At 49.3% G+C, this 23,765-nt stretch overlaps 1 protein-coding gene across 2 annotated transcripts in view; it reads right to left on the bottom strand.

The window, feature by feature from the left end:
- The window catches only part of UBA6 (ubiquitin like modifier activating enzyme 6), a 77,092-nt gene extending 61,827 nt beyond the window's left edge, over nt 1-15,265 (bottom strand). Inside the window, exons 1-2 of one of the 2 annotated variants that reach the window (XM_038759123.1) lie at nt 15,194-15,265; nt 9,887-9,949 (exon numbers count right to left, since the gene is read on the bottom strand). In XM_038759123.1, coding sequence (XP_038615051.1) covers nt 9,887-9,924 — 38 coding nt within the window. In that variant the 5' untranslated portion in view covers nt 9,925-9,949; nt 15,194-15,265. Of the gene's footprint in view, nt 1-9,886; nt 9,950-10,764; nt 10,782-15,193 lie in introns of those variants that run through there. The other variant, XM_038759124.1, reaches the window with a different exon arrangement.
- Nucleotides 15,266-23,765: the final 8,500 nt, after the last annotated feature.

The raw sequence follows: 23,765 nt of genomic DNA on the forward strand, positions 1-23,765 counted from the left end.
AATGAATGTTTTCTATATGCCAGGCACAGTACAACGTGCGAGGCTCAGAGTCCCACGTGAGGTTCACAATCTTAATTCCCATTTTTACAGATGAGCTAATTGAGGGCCAGAGAAGGGAGGTGACTTGTCCAAGGTCCCACGGCAGACAAGTGTACTAAGCACTTGGGAAGTACAAGTTGGCAACATACTTCACCTCACTACTCTCCTCCAACCCAGCCAACACACTCTGCTCCTCTAATGCCAACCTACTCACTGTACCTTGACCTTGCATGTATTTATTACTCTATTTATTTATTTTACCCGTACATATCTATTCTATTTATTTTATTTTGTTAATATGTTTGGTTTTGTTCTCTGTCTCCCCCTTCTAGACTGTGAGCCCATTGTTGGGTAGGGACCGTCTCTATGTGTCGCCAACTTGTACTTCCCAAGCGCTCAGTACAGTGCTCTGCACACAGTAAGCGCTCAATAAATACGATTGATTGATTGATTGATTGATTGAAGTGGCGGGGCTGGGACTGGAACCCAGGTCCTTCAAATTCCCAGGCCCGGGCTCTATCTACTAGGCTGCTTCTCGGGAGTGCTCCTCCCTGCCCCCGTTTAATCCCCAGGAAAAGGCGGTCTTTAAAGTGGGCTTCAATCAATGATATTTTTTGAACACTTACCGTGAGCAGAGCACTGGACTAAGCGCTTGGGAGAGCACGATACGACAGACTTCGAAGAGGCGACCCGCCTTCAAAAAACTTACAGACTGTGAGCCCACTGTTGGGTAGGGACTGTCTCTATATGTTGCCAACTTGTACTTCCCAAGCGCTTAGTACAGTGCTCTGCACACAGTAAGCGCTCAATAAATACGATTGGTTGATTGATTACAGTCTAATGGGTTTCACGGCACCAAAAACTGTCCACCCAACAGCAGGTTTGGAACCCCATCTACATCATTCATTCATTCAGTCGTATTTATTGAGCGCTTACTGCGTGCAGGGCACTGGACTAAGCACTTGGGAAGTACAAATCGGCAACCTATAGAGACGGTCCCTACCCGACAACGGGCTCACAGTCTAGAAGGGGGGGACAGACGACAAAACAACAAGTAGACAGGTGATGATTTTCATCTCTCAGGTATTCTTAAGCGCTTAGTACAGTGCTCTGCACACAGTAAGCGCTCAATAAATACGATTGATGACTCTGGGGAAAGATGCAGCACGGCTGGGAGACACACGCTGGTTGATTTTGACATCAGAGTGCCACCAGTCAGTGCAGGCCCAGATGAGAAAAATTCAAGGGGCGAGGGGTTGGGGATGGAGAAATTCCTAACCTTCCGGGTCTAACTGCTGGAGCCTGAGGATTCTCGTATTTATCGTCAGACACACTGCCTAGGGCGGAATGTGTAGCAATCAATCAATCAACCGTATTTATTGAGCGCTTACTGTGTGCAGAGCACTGTACTAAGCGCTTGGGAGTCCAAGTTGGTGACATATAGAGACGGTCCCTACCCAACAGTGGGCTCACAGTCTAGAAGGGGGAGACAGACAACAAAACAACAAGTAGACAGGTGATGATTTTCATAGCTCAGGTATCTAGAGTATCAGCAGCGGAGGATTCAACCTCAGCGTCCTCCCTGGGAGCCTGCCCAAGGAACCTGGGGAGGATACAGCCTCCTAAACTAATGATTATAACAACATATGTTAAGAGCTGAGTATAATAATAATAATAATAATGGCATTTATTAAGCACTTACTATGTGCAAAGCACTCTTCTAAGCACTGGGGAGGTTACAAGGTGATCAAGTTGTCCCACAGGGGATTCACCGTCTTCATCCCCATTTTACAGATGAGGGAACTGGGGCCCAGAGAAGTGAAGTGACTTGCCCAAAGTCACACAGCTGATAAGTGGCGGAGCCGGGATTTGAACCCACGACCTCTGACTCCAAAGCTCGTGCTCTTTTCGCCGAGCCACGCTGAGAATGTGCTAAGCCCTGTTTCGAGCGGTAGCAGAGATACAAGTTCATCAGGTTGGGCCCAGTCCCTGTCCCACACGGGGCTTACGGTCAGAAGTACGAGGAGCAGGATTTAATTCCCATTGTACGGATGAGGTAACCGAGGCCCAGAGAAGGGAAGCCGGGATTAGAACCCAGGTCCTTCCGACTCCCAGGCGTGAGGTCTGTCGGCCTGGCCACGCTGCTTCCCAGATTCCTTAAACCAAAAAAGGAGCAGGCTTTTGTGGGGGCAGAGCAAGAATCTGAGCCCATGGTTAAGGGACTTTGACCCTTGGAGATGGTGCAAAGTGCTCTAGCCATACTCTTGCGGTTGTAAAACCGTGGCTCAGTGGAAAAGAGCACAGGCTTTGGAGTCAGAGGTCATGAGTTCAAACCCCGGCTCCGCCAATTGTCAGCTGTGTGACTTTGGGCAAGTCACTTCTCTGGGCCTCAGTTACCTCATCTGTAAAATGGGGACTAAAACTGTGAGCCCCACGTGGGACAACTTGATCACCTTGTAACCTCCCCAGCGCTTAGAACAGTGCTTTGCACATAGTAAACGCTTAATAAATGTCTATTATTATTATTGTTATTATTATTATGTTTGATCGCTTTGAAACCCGGCTCCGCCAACTGTCAGCTGTGTGACTTTGGGCAAGTCACTTAACTTCTCTGGGCCTCAGTTAACCTCATCTGTAAAATGGGGATGAAGACTGTGAGCCCCCGCTGGGACAACCTGATCACCTTGTAACCTCCCCACAGCTTAGAACGGTGCTTTGCACATAGTAAACAGTTAACAAATGCCATCATTATTATTATTATTTGAAATCTGGCTGTGAGTAAACAGAAAGGAAACATCATGTTCCTGCTCCCCGGACTGGCAAAGAGCTCTTTGTTCGGTGGGAGAGGAGGTTTGATCCAAGACCTGTTTTATTTTTTTTAATGGTATTTGTTGGGCGCTTACAATGCGTCAGGCACTGTTCTAAGCGCTGGGAGGGATACTGGCTGATCAGTTCGGACAGGGCTCTTGTCCCACATGGAGCTCACAGTCTTGATCCCCATTTTACAGAAGAGGGAAATGAGGCCCAGAGAAGCGAAGTGACTTTGCCGCAGGTCACACAGCGGACAAGTGGTGGAGCCGGGAAACCGGCCGTCCGCGAGGCTCTGGAGAAGCTGGGGGTTTGGCCTCATTTTTAATAGGACGTTTCTCTCTGTTTCTGCATCCTTTTCTCTTGTCTAGGAAACTAACTCCAACTTTAAAACACTGCGCTACAGATAAAATACTAATAATAGGAGAATATTATATTCTAATAAATTAGAATATTAGAATATTCATTCTTCTCAAGCGCTCAGTCCAGTGCTCTGCACACAGGAAGCACTCAATGAATACGATTGAATGAATGAATGAATGGTGGCCCACTGCCTCTCCCCCTCCTCCCCTTCGCCTTACCTCCTTCCCCTCCCCACAGCACCTGTATATATGTACATACGTTTGTACGTATTTATTACTCTATTTATTTTACTTGTACATATTTATTCTATTTATTTTATTTCATGCATATGTTTTGTTTTGTTGTCTGTCTCCCCCTTCTAGACTGTGAGCCCACTGTTGGGTAGGGACCATCTCTATACGTTGCCAACTTGGACTTCCCAAGCACTTAGTACAGTGCTCTGCACACAGTAAGCACTCAATAAGCCCACTGTTGGGTAAGGACTGTCTCTATATGTTGCCAACTTGTACTTCCCAAGCGCTTAGTACAGTGCTCTGCACACAGTAAGTGCTCAATAAATATGACTGACTGAATGAATATTATAATATTATAATATTATTCTAATATATTAGAATATAATACTAAAAGGAGAAGCAGCGTGGCTCAGTGGAAAGAGCACGGGTTTTGGAGTCAGAGGTCATGGGTTCAAATTGTGGCTCTGCGAATTGTCAGCTGTGTGACTTTGGGCAAGTCACTTCACTTCTCTGTTCCTCAGGATTAAGACTGTGAGCCCCCCGTGGGACAACCTCATCACCTTGTAACCTCCCCAGCACTTAGAACAGTGCTTTACACATAGTAAGCGATCAATAAATGCCATTATTATTATTATTAGGTCCCCTCTTACATTTTCATTCAATCATATTTATTGAGCGCTTACTGTGTGCAGACCACTGTACTAAGCACTTGGGAAGTACAAATTGGCAACATACGGAGACAGTCCCTACTCAACAATGGGCTCACGGTTTAGAAGGGGGAGACAGACAACAAAACAAAACAAGTAACAATGACATTTATTAAGTGCTTACTATGTGCAAAGCATTGTTCTAAGCACTGGGGAGGTTACAAGGTGATCAGGTTGTCCCATGGGGGCTCGCAGTCTTAATCCCCATTTTACAGATGAGGTAACTGAGGGACAGAGAAGTGAAGTGACGTATGCTACCTTGAGCTGGAACCTGGCACTAGCTAATCAATCAGTGCTATTTATTGAACGCTTATGGTGTGTAGAGCACTGTGATACAGCGATTGGGAGAGTACACTAAAACAGAATAGGCAATCAACATCCCTGCCCTTTGGAACTTCCAGTCAAGTGGGGGAGATGGATATTACCCTAAAATACAAATAGGAGAAATGGCAAAGTAGACGGATATGAGTATAATATAATAATAATAATCCCCCCAGTGCTGTGGGGATCGAGGTGGGTATTAAAGCACTTAAGGGGTATAAAGTCTTGAAATAAGAGTGGGAAATGACAGGTTAGCCAGGGAAGCCCTCTTGGAAGAGATACGGTTTCCTCAGGATTTTATGGAACTCAGAACAGGCCACAAGCCCAGGCCCGGTCTCACTCTCACAAGGGTCGGGCTGTATATGTCATTCACTGCACACAGTAAGCGCTCAATAACTACGACTGAATGAACGAATGAATTCATTCATTCAGTCGACTCACTGCACACAGTAAGCGCTCAATAAATACGACTGAATGAACGAATGAATTCATTCATTCAGTCGATTCACTGCACACAGTAAGCGCTCAATAAATACGACTGAATGAACGAATGAATTCATTCATTCAGTCGATTCACTGCACACAGTAAGCGCTCAATAAATACGATTGAATGAATGAATGAATGAATCCGTTCAGTCGACCGTATTAGTCGAGTGCTTCCTGTGGGCGGAGCACTGTGCTAAGCGCTCGGGAGAGTCCAACATAACGCAATAGAAACCCATTCCCTGCCCGCAGTGAGCTTACAGTCTAGAGATCAAACAGTCTCCAGGTCAAACTCTGGTGAACTTGGTTGGAAGGTGGCCATCCGGCCGGGTGGAGGATCGCTCAAAAAACAGCCCAGTCAGGCCCACATTGGGATTACTCTGCTCCCGTTTCCCCCTCCACCTGCAGCTCCCAACCAGTAAGGGGCTAGTAGGGGGCAGGGCTTCGCAAATGGATAATAATAATACTAATTATGGCATTTATCAAGCACTTACTATGTGCAGAGCACTGTTCTAAGCGCTGGGGAGGTTACAAGGTGATCAGGTTGTGCCCCGGGGAGGCTCACAGTCTTCACCCCCATTTTCCAGATGAGGTCACTGAGGCCCAGAGAAGCGAAGTGACTTGCCCAAAGTCACCCAGCTGACAAGTGGCGGAGCCGGGATTTGAACCCGTGACCTCTGACTCCAAAGCCCGGGCTCTGTCCACTGAGCCACGCTGCTTCTTAGCCATAGACACATCATTAATAAAATCAATAGAGTAATAGAGTGTGTACAAATAAAACAGAGTAATAAATATGTACAAATATATACGAGTGCTGTGGGGTAGGGCGGCGGGGAGGGGCGAAGAGGAAAAGAGGGGGCTCAGTCTGGGAAGGCCCGCTTGTCTGTTGTGAGACCTTGGACAAGTCCCTTCACTTCTCTGGGCCTCAGCTACCTCATCTGTAAGACGGGGATTAATGCTGTGAGCTCCACGTGGGACAGGGACCGTGCCCAACCTAATTAGCTTATATTCAATCGTATTTATTTATTTATTGAGCGCCTACTGTGTGCAGAGCACTGTACTAAGCGCTTGGGAAGTACACATGTGTGATACACTCCCCACTTTGTAGTGTTGGGACTAAAAGCTCCAGCAGCACACAGGAATAATACCCTTGACCAGACCCACCCACTGGAACTACGGCTGAGCCCTTGGTTAAGTACGGGGGGGACAGAATGTTTGCCCCATAAAGGAATCCAGCAATCAGATTTGGGATTAATAATAACAATAATGGTATTTATTAAGCACTTACTAGGTGTCAGGCACTGTCCTATGGGTTGGGATGGAAATATACAACTGGTAAAATACGTTTTTTGTTGTTGTTGTTCAAAAAAGCAAAGCCCAACTTGACTAAATACGAGTGAGGAGGAGGAGGAAGAGGAAGAGGAAGGAGAAGTAGCGTGGCCAAATGGACAGAACACAGGCCCAGGAGTCAGAAGGACCTTGGGTCTAATCCAGGATCCACCACTGATCTGCTTGGACAAGTCACCTCGTTTTTCTGTGTTTCAATTACCTCAGCTGTAAAATGGGGGTTAAAATTGGGAGGCCCACATGGGCCACGGACTCGCTCCCCCCCACAGCGCTTTGTCCATACGGTGCCGGGCTTAACAAATACTATATCTAAAAAAAAAAAAAAAAAGGAATCGATTCTGGATGCTTCCCCATTGTGCAGAGTTCCAGTGACACACAGACGGCAACCGGAGAGGAAGACAAATAATAATAATGATGGCATTTAATTAAGAGCTTACTACGTACAAAGCACTGTTCTAAGCGCTGGGGAGGTTGCAAGGTGATCAGGTTGTCCCATGGGGGGCTCACAGTCTTCATCCCCATTTTACAGATGAGGTAACTGAGGCACAGAGAAATTAAGTGACTTGCCCAAAGTCTCACAGCTGACAATTGGCGGAGCTGGGATTCGAACCCATGACATCTGACTCCAAAGCCCCTGCTCTTTCCACTACGCCACGCTGCTTCCCCCAAATGCCACAAATGCCTCACTGCCAAATGTCCGGAGGGGACCCCATCACCTGGGGGGCTGATGAGGGGCGAGATCATCATGGCCGGAGGGAGAGGGGAGCTACCGCTATGCCCCCCCAGCCCCCTTTTTCCTCTCCTCCTCCCGTCTCCATCATCCCCCTCCCCGCCTACATCGCTTGTATAGATCTGTACATATTTATGACTCTATTTTACTTATACATATTTACTACTCTGTTTATTTTATTAACGATGTGCACACAGCTATAGTTTTATTTATTCTGACGGTTTTGACACCCGTCTACATATTTTGTTTTGTTGTCTGCCTCCCTCTTCTAATAATAATAATGGCATTTGTTAAGCGCTTACTATGTGCAAAGCACTGTTCTAAGCGCCAGGGGGGATACAAGGTGATCAGGTTGTCCCACGTGGGGCTCACAGTCTTCATCCCCATTTTACAGATGAGGTAACTGAGGCTCAGAGAACTGACTTGACCAAGGTCCCACAGCAGACACGTGGTGGAGCTGGGATTCGAACCCATGACCTCTGACTCCAAAGCCCGGGCTCTTTCCACTGAGCCATGCTGCTTCTAGACAATGAGCCTGTTGTTGGGTAGGGACCGTCTCCATGCGTTGCCGACTTGTACTTCCCAAGTGCTTAGCCCAGTGTTCTGCACACAGTAAGCGCTCAATAAATAGGACTGAATGAATGGATCGGAGCTACTCCACCCTGGCCGACCCCCCGCCCCAGGCAGGGAGATTCTCCAGAGCCGCTTCCCCCGACATGACTTTTCCTGCCTCCCCTTTCAACCTAAAGCATAAGAAGGGCGACCCAAGCCCCTGGACGCTCCCACCGAGGACCCCCGGGCGAGTCGTTGTCGTCGTATTGTACTCTCCCAAGCGCTCCCGCCTCCCCCACATCTGCTGTGTGACCTTGGGCAAGTCACTTCGCTTCTCTGTGCCTCGGTTTCCTCATCTGTAAAATGGGGATTAAGAGTGTGAGCCCCACATGGGACAACCTCATCTCCTTGTATTCCCCCCAGTGCTTAGAACAGTGCTTTGCACATAGTAAGAGCTTAACAAATACCAACATTACTATTATTATTATTATTATTACAGTGCTCTGCACACGGTATGCGCTCAATAAAGACCATCGCTTGATTGACTGATCTGTGAAGAACAGGGAGCGGGAGAGAAGAAACGACAAAAGAGGGAACTTCCACCCACACCCTAGTCCTGTCCGCGGCCCCGGAGTGAGGGGATGCGCTACTGACCGGACCCCCGGCGACGGAGGGGGTGGTTGTGTCTCCAGGAAGAGAGAGAGACCACGGGCTAAATCCCCTGGCAGGGCGGTGGGGGCACGGGCCGCCCAACTTTCGGATGTCTTCTCCAGCGCCTGAAAACCGGGAACGTCGCTTTCCTCGGAATCAACGGGCGCACGCTTCGTCGGGCCACAGACACCACAGCGTTCAACCCGCAAATGCGTGCCGCTAACTAAAACCAAAATATCCAATCCCCACTTTCCAGAGGAGGTAACTGAGGCACAGAGAAGTGAAGTGACTTGCCCAAGGCCCAACATCAAACGAGGGGCAGAGTCGGGATTAGAACCCAGGTCCTCTGGCTCCCAGGCCCGAGTTCTGTGTCTTCTCTAGCGTTTGCGAGCCGGGAACACTCCTTGAATCGGCCGACCCATACTTCATCGGGACCCGCTGGTCACAGCGTTCAACCCACCGACGCATAACAGCGTGGCTCAATGGAAAGAGCCCGGGCTTGGGAGTCAGAGGTCATGGGTTCAAATCCCGGCTCCGCCAACTGTCCGCTGTGTGACTTTGGGCAAGTCACTTTACTTCTCTGTGCCTCAGTTACCTCATCTGTAAAATGGGGATGGGACAATCTGATCACCTTGTATCTTCCCCAGAGCTTAGAACAGTGCTTTGTACAGAGTAAGTGCTTAACAAATGTCATTATTATTATTAAAACAAACAAAAACATTTCTCCTGGCTCACCACTGGCATCGCTCTAAGAACACCTGGTTTTATATCTTCGTAAAAGAGACCCTTATTTTCTAGTGGGCAGTGGAACTCCTCCTCCTAGGTCACGTTATTACACAGGGCTTTAATAATAATAATAATAATGGCATTTATTAAGCGCTTATTATGTGCAAAGCACTGTCCTAAGCGCTGGGGAGGTTACAAGGTGACCAGGCTGTCCCACGGGGGGGCTCACAGTCTTCATCCCCATTTTACAGATTACTCTATTATTTACAGATTACTCTATTACTCTATTTATTTATTCATTACTCTATTTATTTATTATCACTCTATTTATTTATTTATTTATTTATTTTACTTGTACATTTCTATCCTACTTATTTTATTTTGTTGGTATGTTTGGTTCTGTTCTCTGTCTCCCCCTTTTAGACTGTGAGCCCACTGTTGGGTAGGGTCTGTCTCTATGTGATGCCAATTTGTACTTCCCAAGCGCTTAGTACAGTGCTCTGCACATAGTAAGCGCTCAATAAATACGATTGATTGATTGATTTTGCAGATGAGGGAACTGAGGCCCAGAGAAGTTAAGTGACTGGCCCAAAGTCACACAGTTGACAAGTGGCGGAGCGGGGACTTGAACCCGTGACCTCTGACTCCCAAGCCCGGGCTCTTTCCACTGAGCCACGTTGCTTCTCTACTTGGACTCTCTGAACAATTTTGATTTTTGCTTGAAAGGAATTCTGGCCATCCCAAACTGAGATCAAAAGAAAGGCTCTGGGGCCGTGCGCGAAGCTCTTCAGACATCTTTAGATCATCGTGACAACTGCAGACAGACAGACCGTGCCTACTAAAGAGCCCCGGAGAGAAGTAAAATATGGGGGATTACCCTGCACAAACGCAGCGACCCAAAATTACCGCTTTCAGGAAACTCTTACCTATACAAAGCGTCGTCGATCTCCATGGCGTCGGTCATCACGGTGGGAGAGGGTTTGTTTGGGCTGCAAAGAGATGAGGATAATGAGCGAATGCCTGGTTACTACAATTCACCCTCCCACGTCTACCTTCGATTCCCAGCCTGGTTCGAGAACCAGATTGGGAGATTACTTCCCACCGAGACTTCCCAATCCAGGACTAGAGACATGCGGCGGGTCTATTCCCTCCCTTTATTTTTCAGGCTTTTCCACAGAAACACCGCAACTGTGGACAACTGCGGAACCGTTTGCAACAGCGTACAACAACTGGGAAAACAATCACTGGTCCTAGCTTGGAGGAGTTGGGGACTTGTCTTTCTTCGCAATTCAGAGAGTTTCGGGTTCCTTTCCATTCGCTGGGATTTTAAAATCTACTTTAGAATATTATCTGTTGGCTGGGCTTGGGTCTTAAGTTATTTCCACACAGGAAACAGCTAAATCAAGAGGATCGCAATGCCTCGCCCCGGCCGTATTTCAACACAACAGATGCCTCCTGTTCAGAGCCTCTCTCCGGAGAAGCAGCGTGGCTCGGTGGAAAGAGCCCGGGCTTTGGAGTCAGAGGTTGTGGGTTCAAATCCCGGCTCTGCCACTTGTCAGCTGTGCGACTTTGGGCAAGTCACTTAACTTCTCTGGGCCTCAGTTCCCTCATCTGTAAAATGGGGAAGAAGACTGTGAGTCCCACGTGGGACAACCTGATTACCTTGTATCTACCCCAGCGCTTAGAACAGTGCCTTGCACATAGCAAGCGCTTAACAAATACCAACATTATTATTATTATTATTAACTTGGACCGTAATACGCCACTGAACTATGGCCGACCACAATTACTCTCTGGACTCTACCTGAATTTATGTGAGCATAGACATCAAGCCATTAACATGGTTTGCATGAGTTTTCTGCCCCCGGTTTCCGCAGATGTTTCTGAAGCGTGATAATAGGAGACAAAATTTCTGTCCTCCGCTGAGCACTACACTTTTGGAGTTCTTCAAATAGGAAGACTTAGAAACTTGAGCCAGTAAAGGTTTTCCTCCTGCCACTAATTTGGGGAGGTACAACTAATTTCTGATTCTTTCCGGCAGAGAGGGGGGAAACGTGGCCTAAGCTGTGCGACTCAGTGGACAGAGCACGGGCCGGGAGCTAGAAGGGCCTGAGTTCTAATCCCAGCTCCGTCACGTGTCTCTTGTGTGAATGGGGAAATCATTTCACTTCTCTGTGCTTCAGTTACCCCATTCCCAAAACGGGGATTAAGAGTATGAATCTCATGTGGGACCGGGACTGTGTCTAACCTGATTAATTTGTATCTACCCCAAAGCTAAGAATAGTGCTTGGCACATAGTGAATGCTTAACAAGTATTATTAATATTATTATTATCACTGACCACTACTTTGGATCAGGTGGTCTGATTCCTGGGTCCAACAGCCTGTAAATGCCTCTATTCTTGCCTCAGTTTCCCAGAACACCTACCAGCTTGGCACATAGTAAGCACTTAACAATTGCCATTATTATTATTATTATTACCAATGAGTGCTTTGTAAGCAGGATAACTCAAGACACGAAAGAGTGCCCCTGATAAAAATCCTAACTGTGGTATTTGTTCAGTGCTCATTCTGCACCAGGGACCGGGGTAGAAACAATTAAATCAAATCTGACAACATAACTAAGAATAATGGTATGTGGTAAGTGCTTCCTATGCGTCAAGCACAGAGAAGCAGCGTGGCTCAGTGGAAAGAGCCCGGGCTTTGGAGTCAGAGGTCACGGGTTCAAATCCCGGCTCCGTCACTTGTCAGCTGTGTGACTTTGGGCAAGTCATTTCACTTCTCTGGGCCTCAGTTCCCTCATCTGTAAAATGGGGATGAAGACTGTGAGCCCCACGTGAGACAACCTGATCACCTTGTATCCCCCCAGCGCTTAGAACAGTGCTTTGCACATAGTAAGCGCTTAATAAATGCCATCATCATCATTATTATTATTATTATTGTTACTAAGCACTGGGGCAAGATAATCAGGTCCCCCATGAGGCTCACCGTCTAAAGGGGAAGGACAGCGGGGATTAAATCCCCGTTTTACAGATGAGGAAACAGACACGGAGAGTTAAGTGCCTTGCCCAAGGTCACACAACAGGCAAATGATGAAAATAGGATTAGAACCCAGGTTTCTTAACTCCCAGCCCCATTCTCTTTCCTCTAGGCCGGGCTACTTGTCAACGAAAACCACTTCTCCGATGAAAACCACTCTGCCAGCAGCTATGGGCTTCGTGACCAAGAGATGGGTATTTACCATGCGTCATCGTAATCACAGGTGCTACCTGTTAAGCGCCTACTATGTACTAAGTGCTGTGTTAAGTGCCGGGGTGGGTCAAGCAGCGCTTGGAGAAGCAGCGTGGCTCAGTGGAAAGAGCCCGGGCTTTGGAGTCAGAGGTCACGGGTTCAAATCCAAGTCCGCCAATTGTCAGCTGTGTGACTTTGGGCAAGTCACTTCGCTTCTCTGGGCCTCAGTGACCTCATCTGGAAAATGGGGATTAAGACTGTGAGCCCCACGTGGGACAACCTGATCACCCTGTATCCTCCCCAGTGCTTAGAACAGTGCTTTGCACATAGTAAGTGCTTAATGAATGCCACCATCATCAAGCGGCAGCCAAGTTCACTTCACTGGATGGAATCCCGGGGTTCCGGGCGGCTGGGACAAGATGGGAACGATTCTGCTGGAAGGAGTGAGTTTCTGCCAGCCCACGGCGGCGGGACCTCCCCTCCGTCGGGCAGTCAATCGTATTTACTGAGCGCTTACTGCAGCAGGGCACTGTACTGAGCGCATGGGGCCCACTGTTGGGTAGGGACCGTCTCTGTAGGTTGCCAACTTGTACTTCCCAAGCGCTTAGTACAGTGCTCTGCACACAGTAAGCGCTCAATACGATTCCGGGCTCACGGTCTAGAAATAGTCTAGAAAGTCTAGTCTAGGGGGATGCAAGGTTGTCCCCCGTGGGGCTTACAGTCTTCATCCCCATTTTACAGAGGAGGTCACTGGGGCCCAGAGAATAACAATGATGGCATTTGTTAAGCGTTTACTACGTGCCAAGCGATGTTCTGTCTCCCCCTTCTAGACTGTGAGCCCGTTGTGGGTAGGGACCGTCTCTATAGGTTGCCAATTTGTACTTTCCAAGCCTTTAGTACTGTGCTCTGCACACAGTAAGTGCTTAATAAATATGATTGAATGAATGAATGGGGGAGTGTAATATAACAATCCAACAACAGACACGATCCCTGCCCACTCCGACCTTACTGTCTAGAGACAAGGGCAACCCATGGCAGTGTGACGCTTTCAGCCGGAGGGGTGGAGGGGGTGGGAGGGTCTACCTAAGGCACGATGGCGGGTCCCAATCGCTTAACACAGTGCTCTGCACACAGTAAGCGCTCAATAAATATGATTGAATGAATGATGGCGGGCAGGCCCTGACACCCACCCTACCTGGGCTTCCCTGGCACGGGAGCTGCGCACCCCATGCCCAGGCAGGAGAGGCTTCGGGTCCCAGGTGACCAAGAGCCCCAAGACGGGCTGGCCCTGCTTTTTCCTTCTTTTGACAGTATTTGTTAAGCGTTACTATGTGTCAAACACTGCTCTAAACCCTGAGGTAGGTACAAATGAATTAGGATGGATACCGTCCTGTGGCTTAGGGGAAAGAGCACAGGCTTGGAAGTCAGAGGTCATGGGTTCTAATCCCGGCTCCGCCCCTTGTCTGCTGTGTGACCTCGGGCAAGTCCACTGTTGGGTAGGGGCCGTCTCTATATGTTGCCAACTTGTACTTTCCAAGCGCTTAGTACAGTGCTCTGCACACAGTAAGCGCTCAATAAATACGATTGAATGAATGGATAAATGAATGACCCCCGAGACCCCCCCCTGCCCCGACCCCCGGGGGGTCTGACTCGGGTCGGTCCTGGCCCCAGCGTGAGGATATTCATTCAACCGCATTTATTGAGCGTTTACTGCATGCGGAGCACTGGACTAAGCGCTTGGGAAGTCCAAGTTGGCAACATCTAGAGGCAGTCCCTACCCAACTGCGGGCTCACAGTCTAGAAGGGGGAGACAGACAACAAAACAAAACATATTAACCAAATAAAATAAATAGAATAGTAGATATGTACAAGTAAAATAGAGTAGTAAATCTGTACAAACACATATACATATATCCGGGTGCTGTGGGGAGGGGAAGGAGGTAAGGCGGGGTAGGAGGGGGAGAGGAAGGAGAGGGCCCAGTGTGGGAAGGCCTCCTGGAGGAAGTGAGCTCTCGGCAGGGCTTTGAAGGGATTTTAAGAAGCAGCGTGGCTCAGTGGAAAGAGCAGGGGCTTTGGAGTCAGAGGTCTTGGGTTCGAATCCCGACTCTGCCACATGTCCGCTGTATGACCTGGGGCAAGTCACTTCACTTCTCTGAGCCTCAGTGCCCTCATCTGTAAATGGGGATTACGACCGTGAGCCCCACGTGGGTCAACCTGATCACGTTGGATCCCCCCCACCCCCCGGCGCTCAGAACAGTGCTTCGCACATAGTAAGCGCTTAACAAATGCCATCATTATTACTAAGGGAGGAAGAGAGCTAGCTTGGCGGCCGTGCGGAGGGAGGGCAGTCCGGGCCAGGGGCCGGAGGATGGGGGCCTGTCCGCTCCCGGCCCCGGGGTGGGGCCGGTCCTGGCTCCGGGATGGGGAAGGTGGGGGTGGGGGGGGGGGAATCCGGTCCTGGCTCCGGGATGGGGAAGGGGGGGGGGGGGCGTCCGGTCCCGGCTCCGGAATGGGGAAGGGGAGAGGTGTCCGGCCCGGGCCCGGGCCTTACTCCGGGCTGAGGCTCGGGGGCTGTCCGCTCCGCTCCGGGCCCGGCCCCGGCCCCGGCCCCGGCCCCGGTCCCGGGGTGGGGAAGGGGGGATGGAGGGGTCCGGGCCCGGGCCCGGGCCTTTCCCGGACCGAGGACAGGGGGCTGTCCGCACCGCTCCGGTCCGCTCCTGGTCCCGGCCCCGGGATGGGGATGGGGAAGGGGAAGGGGAGAGGGGTCCGGTCCGGCTCCGGGCCTTCTCCGGGGGGAGGCTAGGGGGCTGTCCGCTCCGCTCCGGGCCCGGCCCCGGCCCCGGCCCCGGGGTGGGGAAGGTGGGGGGGATCCGGTCCCGGGCCTTCTCCGGGGGGGAGGCTAGGGGGCTGTCCGCTCCGCTCCGCTGGGGCCCGGCCCCCCGGCTCCCCGGCCCCAGGCTGCTTGGGGGAGGGGGGGTCCGGCCCCCCCGGATCCCGCCTCACCTTCCGCAGCCCCCCGGAGCCTGCGGAGCCCTCGGAGAGGCGGGGGGCACCGCCGGGGGCTGCACCACCGGGGGCTGCGGGTCCAACGGGGAGGCCCGTCCCGGGGCCCGCCCCGGTCCCGGTCCCGGTCCCGGTCCCGGCCCCGGCCCCGGCCCCGGCTCCGACGCTTCCTCCATCGCCGCCTTCGGGGAGGCGGGGGCGGGGACCGGGACGGGGGCGGGACCCACGGACGGACCCGGGGACGGACGGAGGGAGGGACCCAGGGAGGGAGGGGCTCCGGCATACTCCCCCCCCACCCCCCCCCCAAACCTGCGCCCGGCCCGGCCCGGCCCGGGGCACACACAGAGCCGTCCGTTTAGAGAGATGTTTCTATAGCCTTCTACGCTGTGAGCCCGCCGCTGGGTAGGGACCGAGGTCTCCTCAGGTTGCCAGCTTGGGACTTCCCAAGCGCTTAGTCCAGTGCTCTGCACACAGGAAGCGCTCCATAAATACGATTGAATGAATGAATATATATATGTATTATTATATATTTATATATATATATATAGATGTATATATACACACAGGCCCATCCATTTATATATATATAGAGAGAGAGAGAGAGGCCCATCCATTTATTTATATCTATCTATCTATCTATCTATACACACATAGACCCATCCATATATATATACACACAGAGACCCATCCATTTACTTTTATATATATATATATATATATATATATACACATATATATATATATGCACAGAGACCCATTTATATATATATATATATATATATATATATATATATATATATACAGAGACCCATCCATTTATATATATGTATATAGACACAGAGACCCATCCATTTATATATATATGTGTGTATGTATGTATCAATCAATCAATCAATCAATCGTATTTATTGAGCGCTTACTATGTGCAGAGCACTGTACTAAGCGCTTGGGAAGTACAAATTGGCATCACATAGAGACAGTCCCTACCCAACAGTGGGCTCACAGGCTAAAAGGGGGAGACAGAACAGAACCAAACATACCAACAAAATAAAATAAGTAGGATAGAAATGTACAAGTAAAATAAATAAATAAATAAATAAATAAATAAATATAGAGTAATAAATATGTACAACCATATATACATATATACAGGTGCTGTGGGGAAGGGAAGGAGGTAAGACGGGGGGATGGAGAGGGGGACGAGGGGGAGAGGAAAGAAGGGGCTCAGTCTGGGAAGGCCTCCTGGAGGAGGTGAGCTCTCAGCAGGGCCTTGAAGGGAGGAAGAGAGCTAGCTTGGCGGATGGGCAGAGGGATTGGGGGCATTCCGGGCCCGGGGGATGACGTGGGCCGGGGGTCGATGGCGGGACAGGCCAGAGCGAGGTACGGTGAGGATGTATGTATGTATGTATATGCACACAGACCCATCCATTTATATATATGTATGTATATGCACACAGACCCATCCATATATATATATATAATATGTATTACAATATTATATAATACATATACATAATATAATATATACACACATACACCCTGACCCATCCGTATATATATATGTATTACAATATTATATAATACAGGTACATAATATAACATATACACACATACACCCTGATCCATCCATTTATGTATATATATATATATATAGGAAATATGTATTGCACACACACCCCCTCTCTGTCTGCCTGTCCTGTGCACACACATGTTTGTGAGGGCCGCGCTTCATCCCCTTTAGGGAGAGAGAGCGAAGGGAGCCGGGCCCCTTGGGGTTGGCTTCCTGCCCGGAGCAATCCGGGAAAGATGGGCAGCCAGCCTCGGCCCGGCCGACCCCCTCCTTCCCTCCCGTCCCGTCCCGTCCCTCAGGGCCCCTCGAGGCCGGAGCCCAGCGTGGTGCACAGTGTGGAGCGCGGAGGATGAAGGGGAGGGCCGGGCCGGGCCGGGCCGGGCCGGGCGGCGGCCATGGCGACGGGCGGCGCCGCTTCCGGTCTAGGCCTCAGGCCGCCTTCCCCCCCGCCGTGCCATGTCACCCCCGTGGCCCCCAAACTCCTCCTCCTCCTCCTCCCTTTCCTTCAGCCCGGCCCTAACGGACTTATGCACCCCCCCCCCCCAGCCCTCCCCGTTTGATTTCTGTCCGCCCCTCCCGTCTCCCCCTCCGCCCTCCAAACAGCCGGCTCCGTTATAGTGTGACGCTGTCCTCTCCCAACCGCTTAGTACGGCGCTCTGCACACTGTAAGCGCTCACTAAGTACATGGACCGACTGACTAGTCAAAAACAGGGAATATGGCTGTTCTATTGTCCTCTCCCAGGCAGTTAGTACAGTTCCCTGCGCAGTGGAAGCGCTCAGTAAGTACATTACCTGGCTGACTGACTGGTCAAAAACAGGGAATATGGCTGTTATATCGTCCTCTCCCAGGCAGTTAGTACAGCACTCTGTAAGCGATCACTAAGTACATGGACTGACTGACTGACTGACTAGTCAAAAACAGGGAATATGGCTGTTATATCGTCCTCTCCCAGGCAGTTAGTACAGCACTCTGTAAGCGATCACTAAGTACATGGACTGACTGACTGACTGACTAGTCAAAGACAGGGAATATGGCTGTTATATTGGCCTCTCTCAAGCAGTTAATACAGTGCTCTGCACACTGTAAGCGCTCAGTAAGTACATTACCTGACTGACTGACTGACTGACCGACTGACTGACTGGTCAAAAACGGGGAATATGGCTGTTCTATTGTCCTCTCCCAGGCAGTTAGTACAGTTCCCTGCACAGTGGAAGCGCTCAGTAAGTACATTACCTGACTGACTGACTGACTGACTGGTCAAAAACAGGGAATATGGCTGTTATATCGTCCTCTCCCAGGCAGTTAGTACAGCACTCTGTAAGCGATCACTAAGTACACGGACTGACTGACAGGTCAAAAACAGGGACTATGGCTGTTATATTGGCCTCTCTCAAGCAGTTAATACAGTGCTCTGCACACTGTAAACACTCAGTAAGTACATTACCTGACTGACTGACTGACCGACTGACTGGTCAAAAACAGGGAAAATGGCTGTTAATATTGTCCTGTGTAAACACTCAGTAAGTACATTACCTGACTGACTGACTGACTGACCGACTGACTGGTCAAAAACAGGGAAAATGGCTGTTAATATTGTCCTGTGTAAACACTCAGTAAGTACATTACCTGACTGACTGACTGACCGACTGACTGGTCAAAAACAGGGAAAATGGCTGTTAATATTGTCCTCTCCCAGGCAGTTAGTACAGTTCCCTGCACAGTGGAAGCGCTCAGTAAGTACATTACCTGACTGACTGACTGGTCAAAAACAGGGAATATGGCTGTTATATCGTCCTCTCCCAGGCAGTTAGTACAGCACTCTGTAAGCGATCACTAAGTACATGGACTGACTGACTGACTGACTAGTCAAAAACAGGGAATATGGCTGTTATATTGGCCTCTCTCAAGCAGTTAATACAGTGCTCTGCACACTGTAAGCGCTCAGTAAGTACATTACCTGACTGACTGACTGACCGACAGACTAGTCAAAAACAGGGAATATGGCTGTTCTATTGTCCTCTCCCAGGTAGTTAGTACAGTTCCCTGCACAGTGGAAGCGCTCAGTAAGTACATTACCTGACTGACTGACTGGTCAAAAACAGGGAATATGGCTGTTATATCGTCCTCTCCCAGGCAGTTAGTACAGCACTCTGTAAGCGATCACTAAGTACATGGACTGACTGACTGACTAAGGTCAAAAACAGGGACTATGGCTGTTATATCGTCCTCTCTCAAGCGGTTAATACAGTGCTCTGCACACTGTAAGCGCTCAGTAAGTACATTACCTGACTGACTGACTGACTGACTGACCGACTAGTCAAAAACAGGGAATATGGCTGTTATATTGTCCTCTCTCAAGCGGTTAATACAGTGCTCTGCACACTGTAAGCGCTCAGTAAGTACATTACCTGACTGACCGACTGACTGGTCAAAAACAGGGAATATGGCTGTTATATTGTCCTCTCCCAGGCAGTTAGTACAGTGCCCTGCACACTGTAAGTGCTCAGTAAGTACATGGACTGACTGACTGACTGACTGACTGACTGGTCAAAAACAGGGACTATGGCTGAGCCCCCCCCCCCCCCCCCCCCCCCCCATCTAGACTGTGAGCCCATTGTTGGGTAGGGACCGTCTCTATATGTTGCCAACTTGTACTTAATTTTATTTTGTTAATATGTTTTGTCTTGTTGTCTGTCTCCCCCTTCTAGACTGTTGGGTAGGGATATTTTGCCAACTTGTACTTCCCAAGCGCTTAGTCCAGTGCTCTGCACACCGTAAATGCTCAATAAATACGAATGAATGAACATTGTCCTCTCCCAAGTAGTACAGTGCTCTGCACACTGTAAGCACTCAGTAAGTACATGGACTGATTGACTGGTCAAAAACAGGGATTATGTCTGTTACATTTTCTTCTCCCAGACAGTTAATACAATGCTCTGCACACTGTAAACGCTCAATAAATACGATTGAATAAACGAATGAATCTGCCTCTTTATTCATATTGTTGTCTATTTGTAGTGATGCCTGTCGCCCCCCATTCTAGACTGTGAGCTCATTGAGGACAGGGATTGTCACTATTGCTGTATTGTACTTTCCCAAGCACTTGGTACAGCGCTCTGTGCATGGTAAGCACTTAATGAATACAACCGAATGAATGAATGAGAGTCCTTTACAGCTTAATCAATCAATCAATCAATCAATCACTTATTGAGTGTCTACTGTGTGCCGAGCATGGTACTAAGCGCTTGAGAGAGGACGCTATGGCACCATGAGCAGCCAAACTTCCCGTCCCATTCTGTCTCTGACAAGCTGGAGCGGAGGCTGTGTGGGCCTCCTCTGAAAGCTTCGTGGGTGGTCATTCATTCATTCATTCAATCGTATTTATTGAGCGCTTACTGTGTGCAGAGCACTGGACTAAGCGCTTGGGAAGTCCAAGTTGGCGACATCTAGAGACAGTCCCTACCCAACAGCGGGCTCACAGTCTAGAAGGGGGAGACAGACGACAAAACAAAACATATTAACAAAATGAAAGAAGTAGAATAAATATGTACAAGTAAAATAAATAAATAGAGTGATAAATCCGTACAAACAAATATCCATATATGCAGGTGCTGTGGGGAAGGGAAGGAGGTAAGGCGGGGGGGATGGAGAGGGAGAGGAGGGGGTTCGCTGACAGTCCCCTGGGGGTCATGGCTCCTCCTGCCTCCCTGGAGTCAACATCTATAGCAGGGGGGTCCAAAGGCACGCTGATTTAGGCCAGGATGGAGATGGGGCCGGTCGTACGTACCAGGCAGGGGGAAGGGAGAAGAGGGATATAAAAGGGAAAGTAGGGAGCGGAAATTCCTCCAGACTGTCTCAGCCGTGGCTTACCTCAGCCATCCTGATGGCAATGGGGCCATTCATTCATTAATTCAGCCCTTCATTCATCCATCCATCCACACACCCATTTATTCATTCATTCATCCAGTCCATTCGTCTGTCCATCCCCGGGCCCATTTACTCATCCATGCGTTCACCGCGATCCTAGCGTACCTTACCCCTTCTGATCCGTGTCCACATCCAATACTAATGATGGGATGTAACCCGCAGCTTTTCAGTGGGTATCAGTCATGTCCAGAGCTCCTTGTTCATTCATTCATTCATTCAATCGTATTTGTTGAGCGCTTACTGTGTGCAGAGCACTGTACTAAACGCTTGGGAAGTACAAGTTGGCAACACATAGAGATGGTCCCTACCCAACAGTGGGCTCTCAGTCTAGAAGGGGAAGACAGAGAACAAAACAAAACATATTGACAAAATAAAATAAATAGAATATGTACAAGTAACATAAATAAATAAGTAAATAGAGTAATAAATACATGCAAACATATATACATATAGACAGGTGCTGTGAGGAAGGCAAGGAGGTAAGGCGGGGGGGATGGAGAGGGGGAGTAGGGGGAGAGGAAGGAGGGGGCTCAGTCTTGTGAGCAGGGAACATGTCTGCCAACTCTATTATATTGTTCTCTCCCAAGTGCTTAGCACAGTGCTCTGCACACAATTAGTGTTCAATAAATATGGTTGATTGATCGATCGCTTGGGAGGCAGTAAGCACTGAACAAATACCACTCTTGCTATTAGAAGGAAAGTGGAAATTGGGGAAGGGGAAAAAGAGAGGGAGGGAGATGAAGGTAGATGAAGGGAAGCAGCGTGGCTCAGCGGAAAGAGCATGGGCTTTGGAGTCAGAGGTCATGGGTTCGAATTCCAGCTCTGGCAATTGTCAGCTGTGTGACTTTGGACAGGTCACTTCTCTGTGCCTCAGTTCCCTCATCTGTAAAATGGGGGTTAAGACTGTGAGCCCCCCGTGGGGCAACCTGATCACCTTGTAACCTCCCCAGCGCTTAGAACAGTGCTTTGCAATAGTAAGTGCTTAATAAATGCCATTATTATTATTATCGTTATGAAGGGAGGAACCACCAAATTCTGCAGGTCTCTGTGGTTGCCTCAGCCGGCTGCCAGGAGCTTCACTGCCCCAGCTTTCCAGGCTCTTTGTCTTCTCAGCCCTGCTGGAAGCCCCAGGGAATGAGGCGGGAAGGGCCACTTCAGCTCCTGAAATGGAGGAGAAGGAGAAGGACGAGGAGGAAGAGCAGGAGGAGAAGGAGAAGGTGGAGAGAGATGGGTTGGCTCTCATTCATCCACACTTTCATTCATTCATTCATTCAGTTGTATTTCTTGAGCGCTTACTGTGTGCGGAGCACTGTACTAAGCGCTTGGGAAGTACAAGTCGGCAACATATAGAGACGGTCCCTGCCCAACAACTGGCTCACAGTCTAGAAGGGGGAGACAGACAACAAAACGAAACATGTGGACAGGTGTCAAGTCATCAGAATAAATAGAAGTAAAGCTAGGTGCACATCATTAGCAAAATAAATAGAATAGTAAATATGTACAGGTAAAATAAATAGAGTAATAAATCTGTACAAATATATACAAGTGCTGCGGGGAGGGGAAGGAGGTAGGGCTGGGGGAAAGAGAGGAGGAGAGGAAAAGGGGGCTCAGTGTGGGAAGGCCCCTTGGAGGAGGTGACCTCTCAGTAGGGCTTGGAAGGGAGGAAGAGAGTTAGCTTGGCAGATGTGTGGAGGCAGGGCATTCCAGGCCAGGGGATTACGTGGGCCGGGGGTTGACGGTGGGACATCCTGCCATTTTCCTAGTCTCCCTTCACCACGGTGGCAGATAGTGAACTGCTAATGGGGCCGGCCTGAGGTGAAATCGTTTGGAATCCTAAACAGCAAAATCAATCAATCAATCAATCGTATTTATTGAGCGCTTCCTGTGTGCAGAGCACTGTACTAAGCGCTTGGGAAGTACAAGTCGGCAACATAGCAAAACTGCCCCTTTCAAATGGGAATGCCTAGTCATTCCAACCAGGGAGGCAGATTCTCTCCACTTCCCGAGTCACTCCCCGGAAATTAGCCGACGTTTCAAAGCGGACCGAGTTAGCAAGCGGGATACGCTGAATGGCCGCTTGACCAATTCCGTGCCCAAGTACCGGTGGAGTTGGAGCTTGGTATCACTGACGAGAGCCCGTCAATCCTGAGTGAGTTTGAAGGATCCATAGCTGTCTGTCACTGAAATCACTCCTGAGCCGATGCCCCCAAATTCTGGGGGTTTGGGTTGGTTCTGCTTCTGCTCCTCCTCTGCCCACCTTGGTCTTAGGTTGCCTGGAACCAGGTGGTCCCTTTAGCACACAGTTTCCTCTACTGGCCAGACCCCCGCCAAATGCAGTTATTTGGATTTTAAGATGGCAGAGCCAAACCTCAGCATCAATACTCTCCTGGAGTCCATCTGGAACTGAACCATTGATGTGGCCATGAGTTAGAACTTCCTAAAATAAGACTAGTAATACCAGGAGGAATACGAAGAAGACTGAGCCCCCTCCTTCCTCTCACCCTCCTTCCCTTCCCCATCCCCCCCCGCCTTACCTCCTTCCCCTCCCCACAGCACCTGTATATATGTATATATGTTTGTACGCATTTATTACTCTATTTTATTTGTACATATTTATTCTATTTGTTTTATTTTGTTAATACGTTTTGTTTTGCTCTCTGTCCCCCCCTTCTAGACTGTGAGCCCACTGTTGGGTAGGGACTATCTCTAGATGTTGCCAACTTGTACTTCCCAAGCACTTAGTACAGTGCTCTGCACACAGTAAGCGCTCGATAAATACGATCGAATGAATGAAGAAGAGGCTGAAGGAGAAGTATTAGGAGGAGGAGTACTGGAAGAGAAGTACAAGCAGCGTGGCTCAATGGAAAGAGCCCGGGCTTTGGAGTCAGAGGTCATGGGTTCAAATCCCAGCTCTGCCAACTGTCAGCTGTGTGGCTTTGGGCAAGTCACTTCACTTCTCTGCACCTCAGTTACCTCATCTGTAAAATGGGGATTAAGACTGTGAGCCCCCCGTGGGACAACCTGATCACCTTGTAACCTCCCCAGCACTTAGAACAGTGTTTTGCACAAAGTAA

Source organism: Tachyglossus aculeatus, chromosome 17, assembly GCF_015852505.1.
Source record: "Tachyglossus aculeatus isolate mTacAcu1 chromosome 17, mTacAcu1.pri, whole genome shotgun sequence".
Lineage (NCBI taxonomy): Eukaryota > Metazoa > Chordata > Mammalia > Monotremata > Tachyglossidae > Tachyglossus > Tachyglossus aculeatus.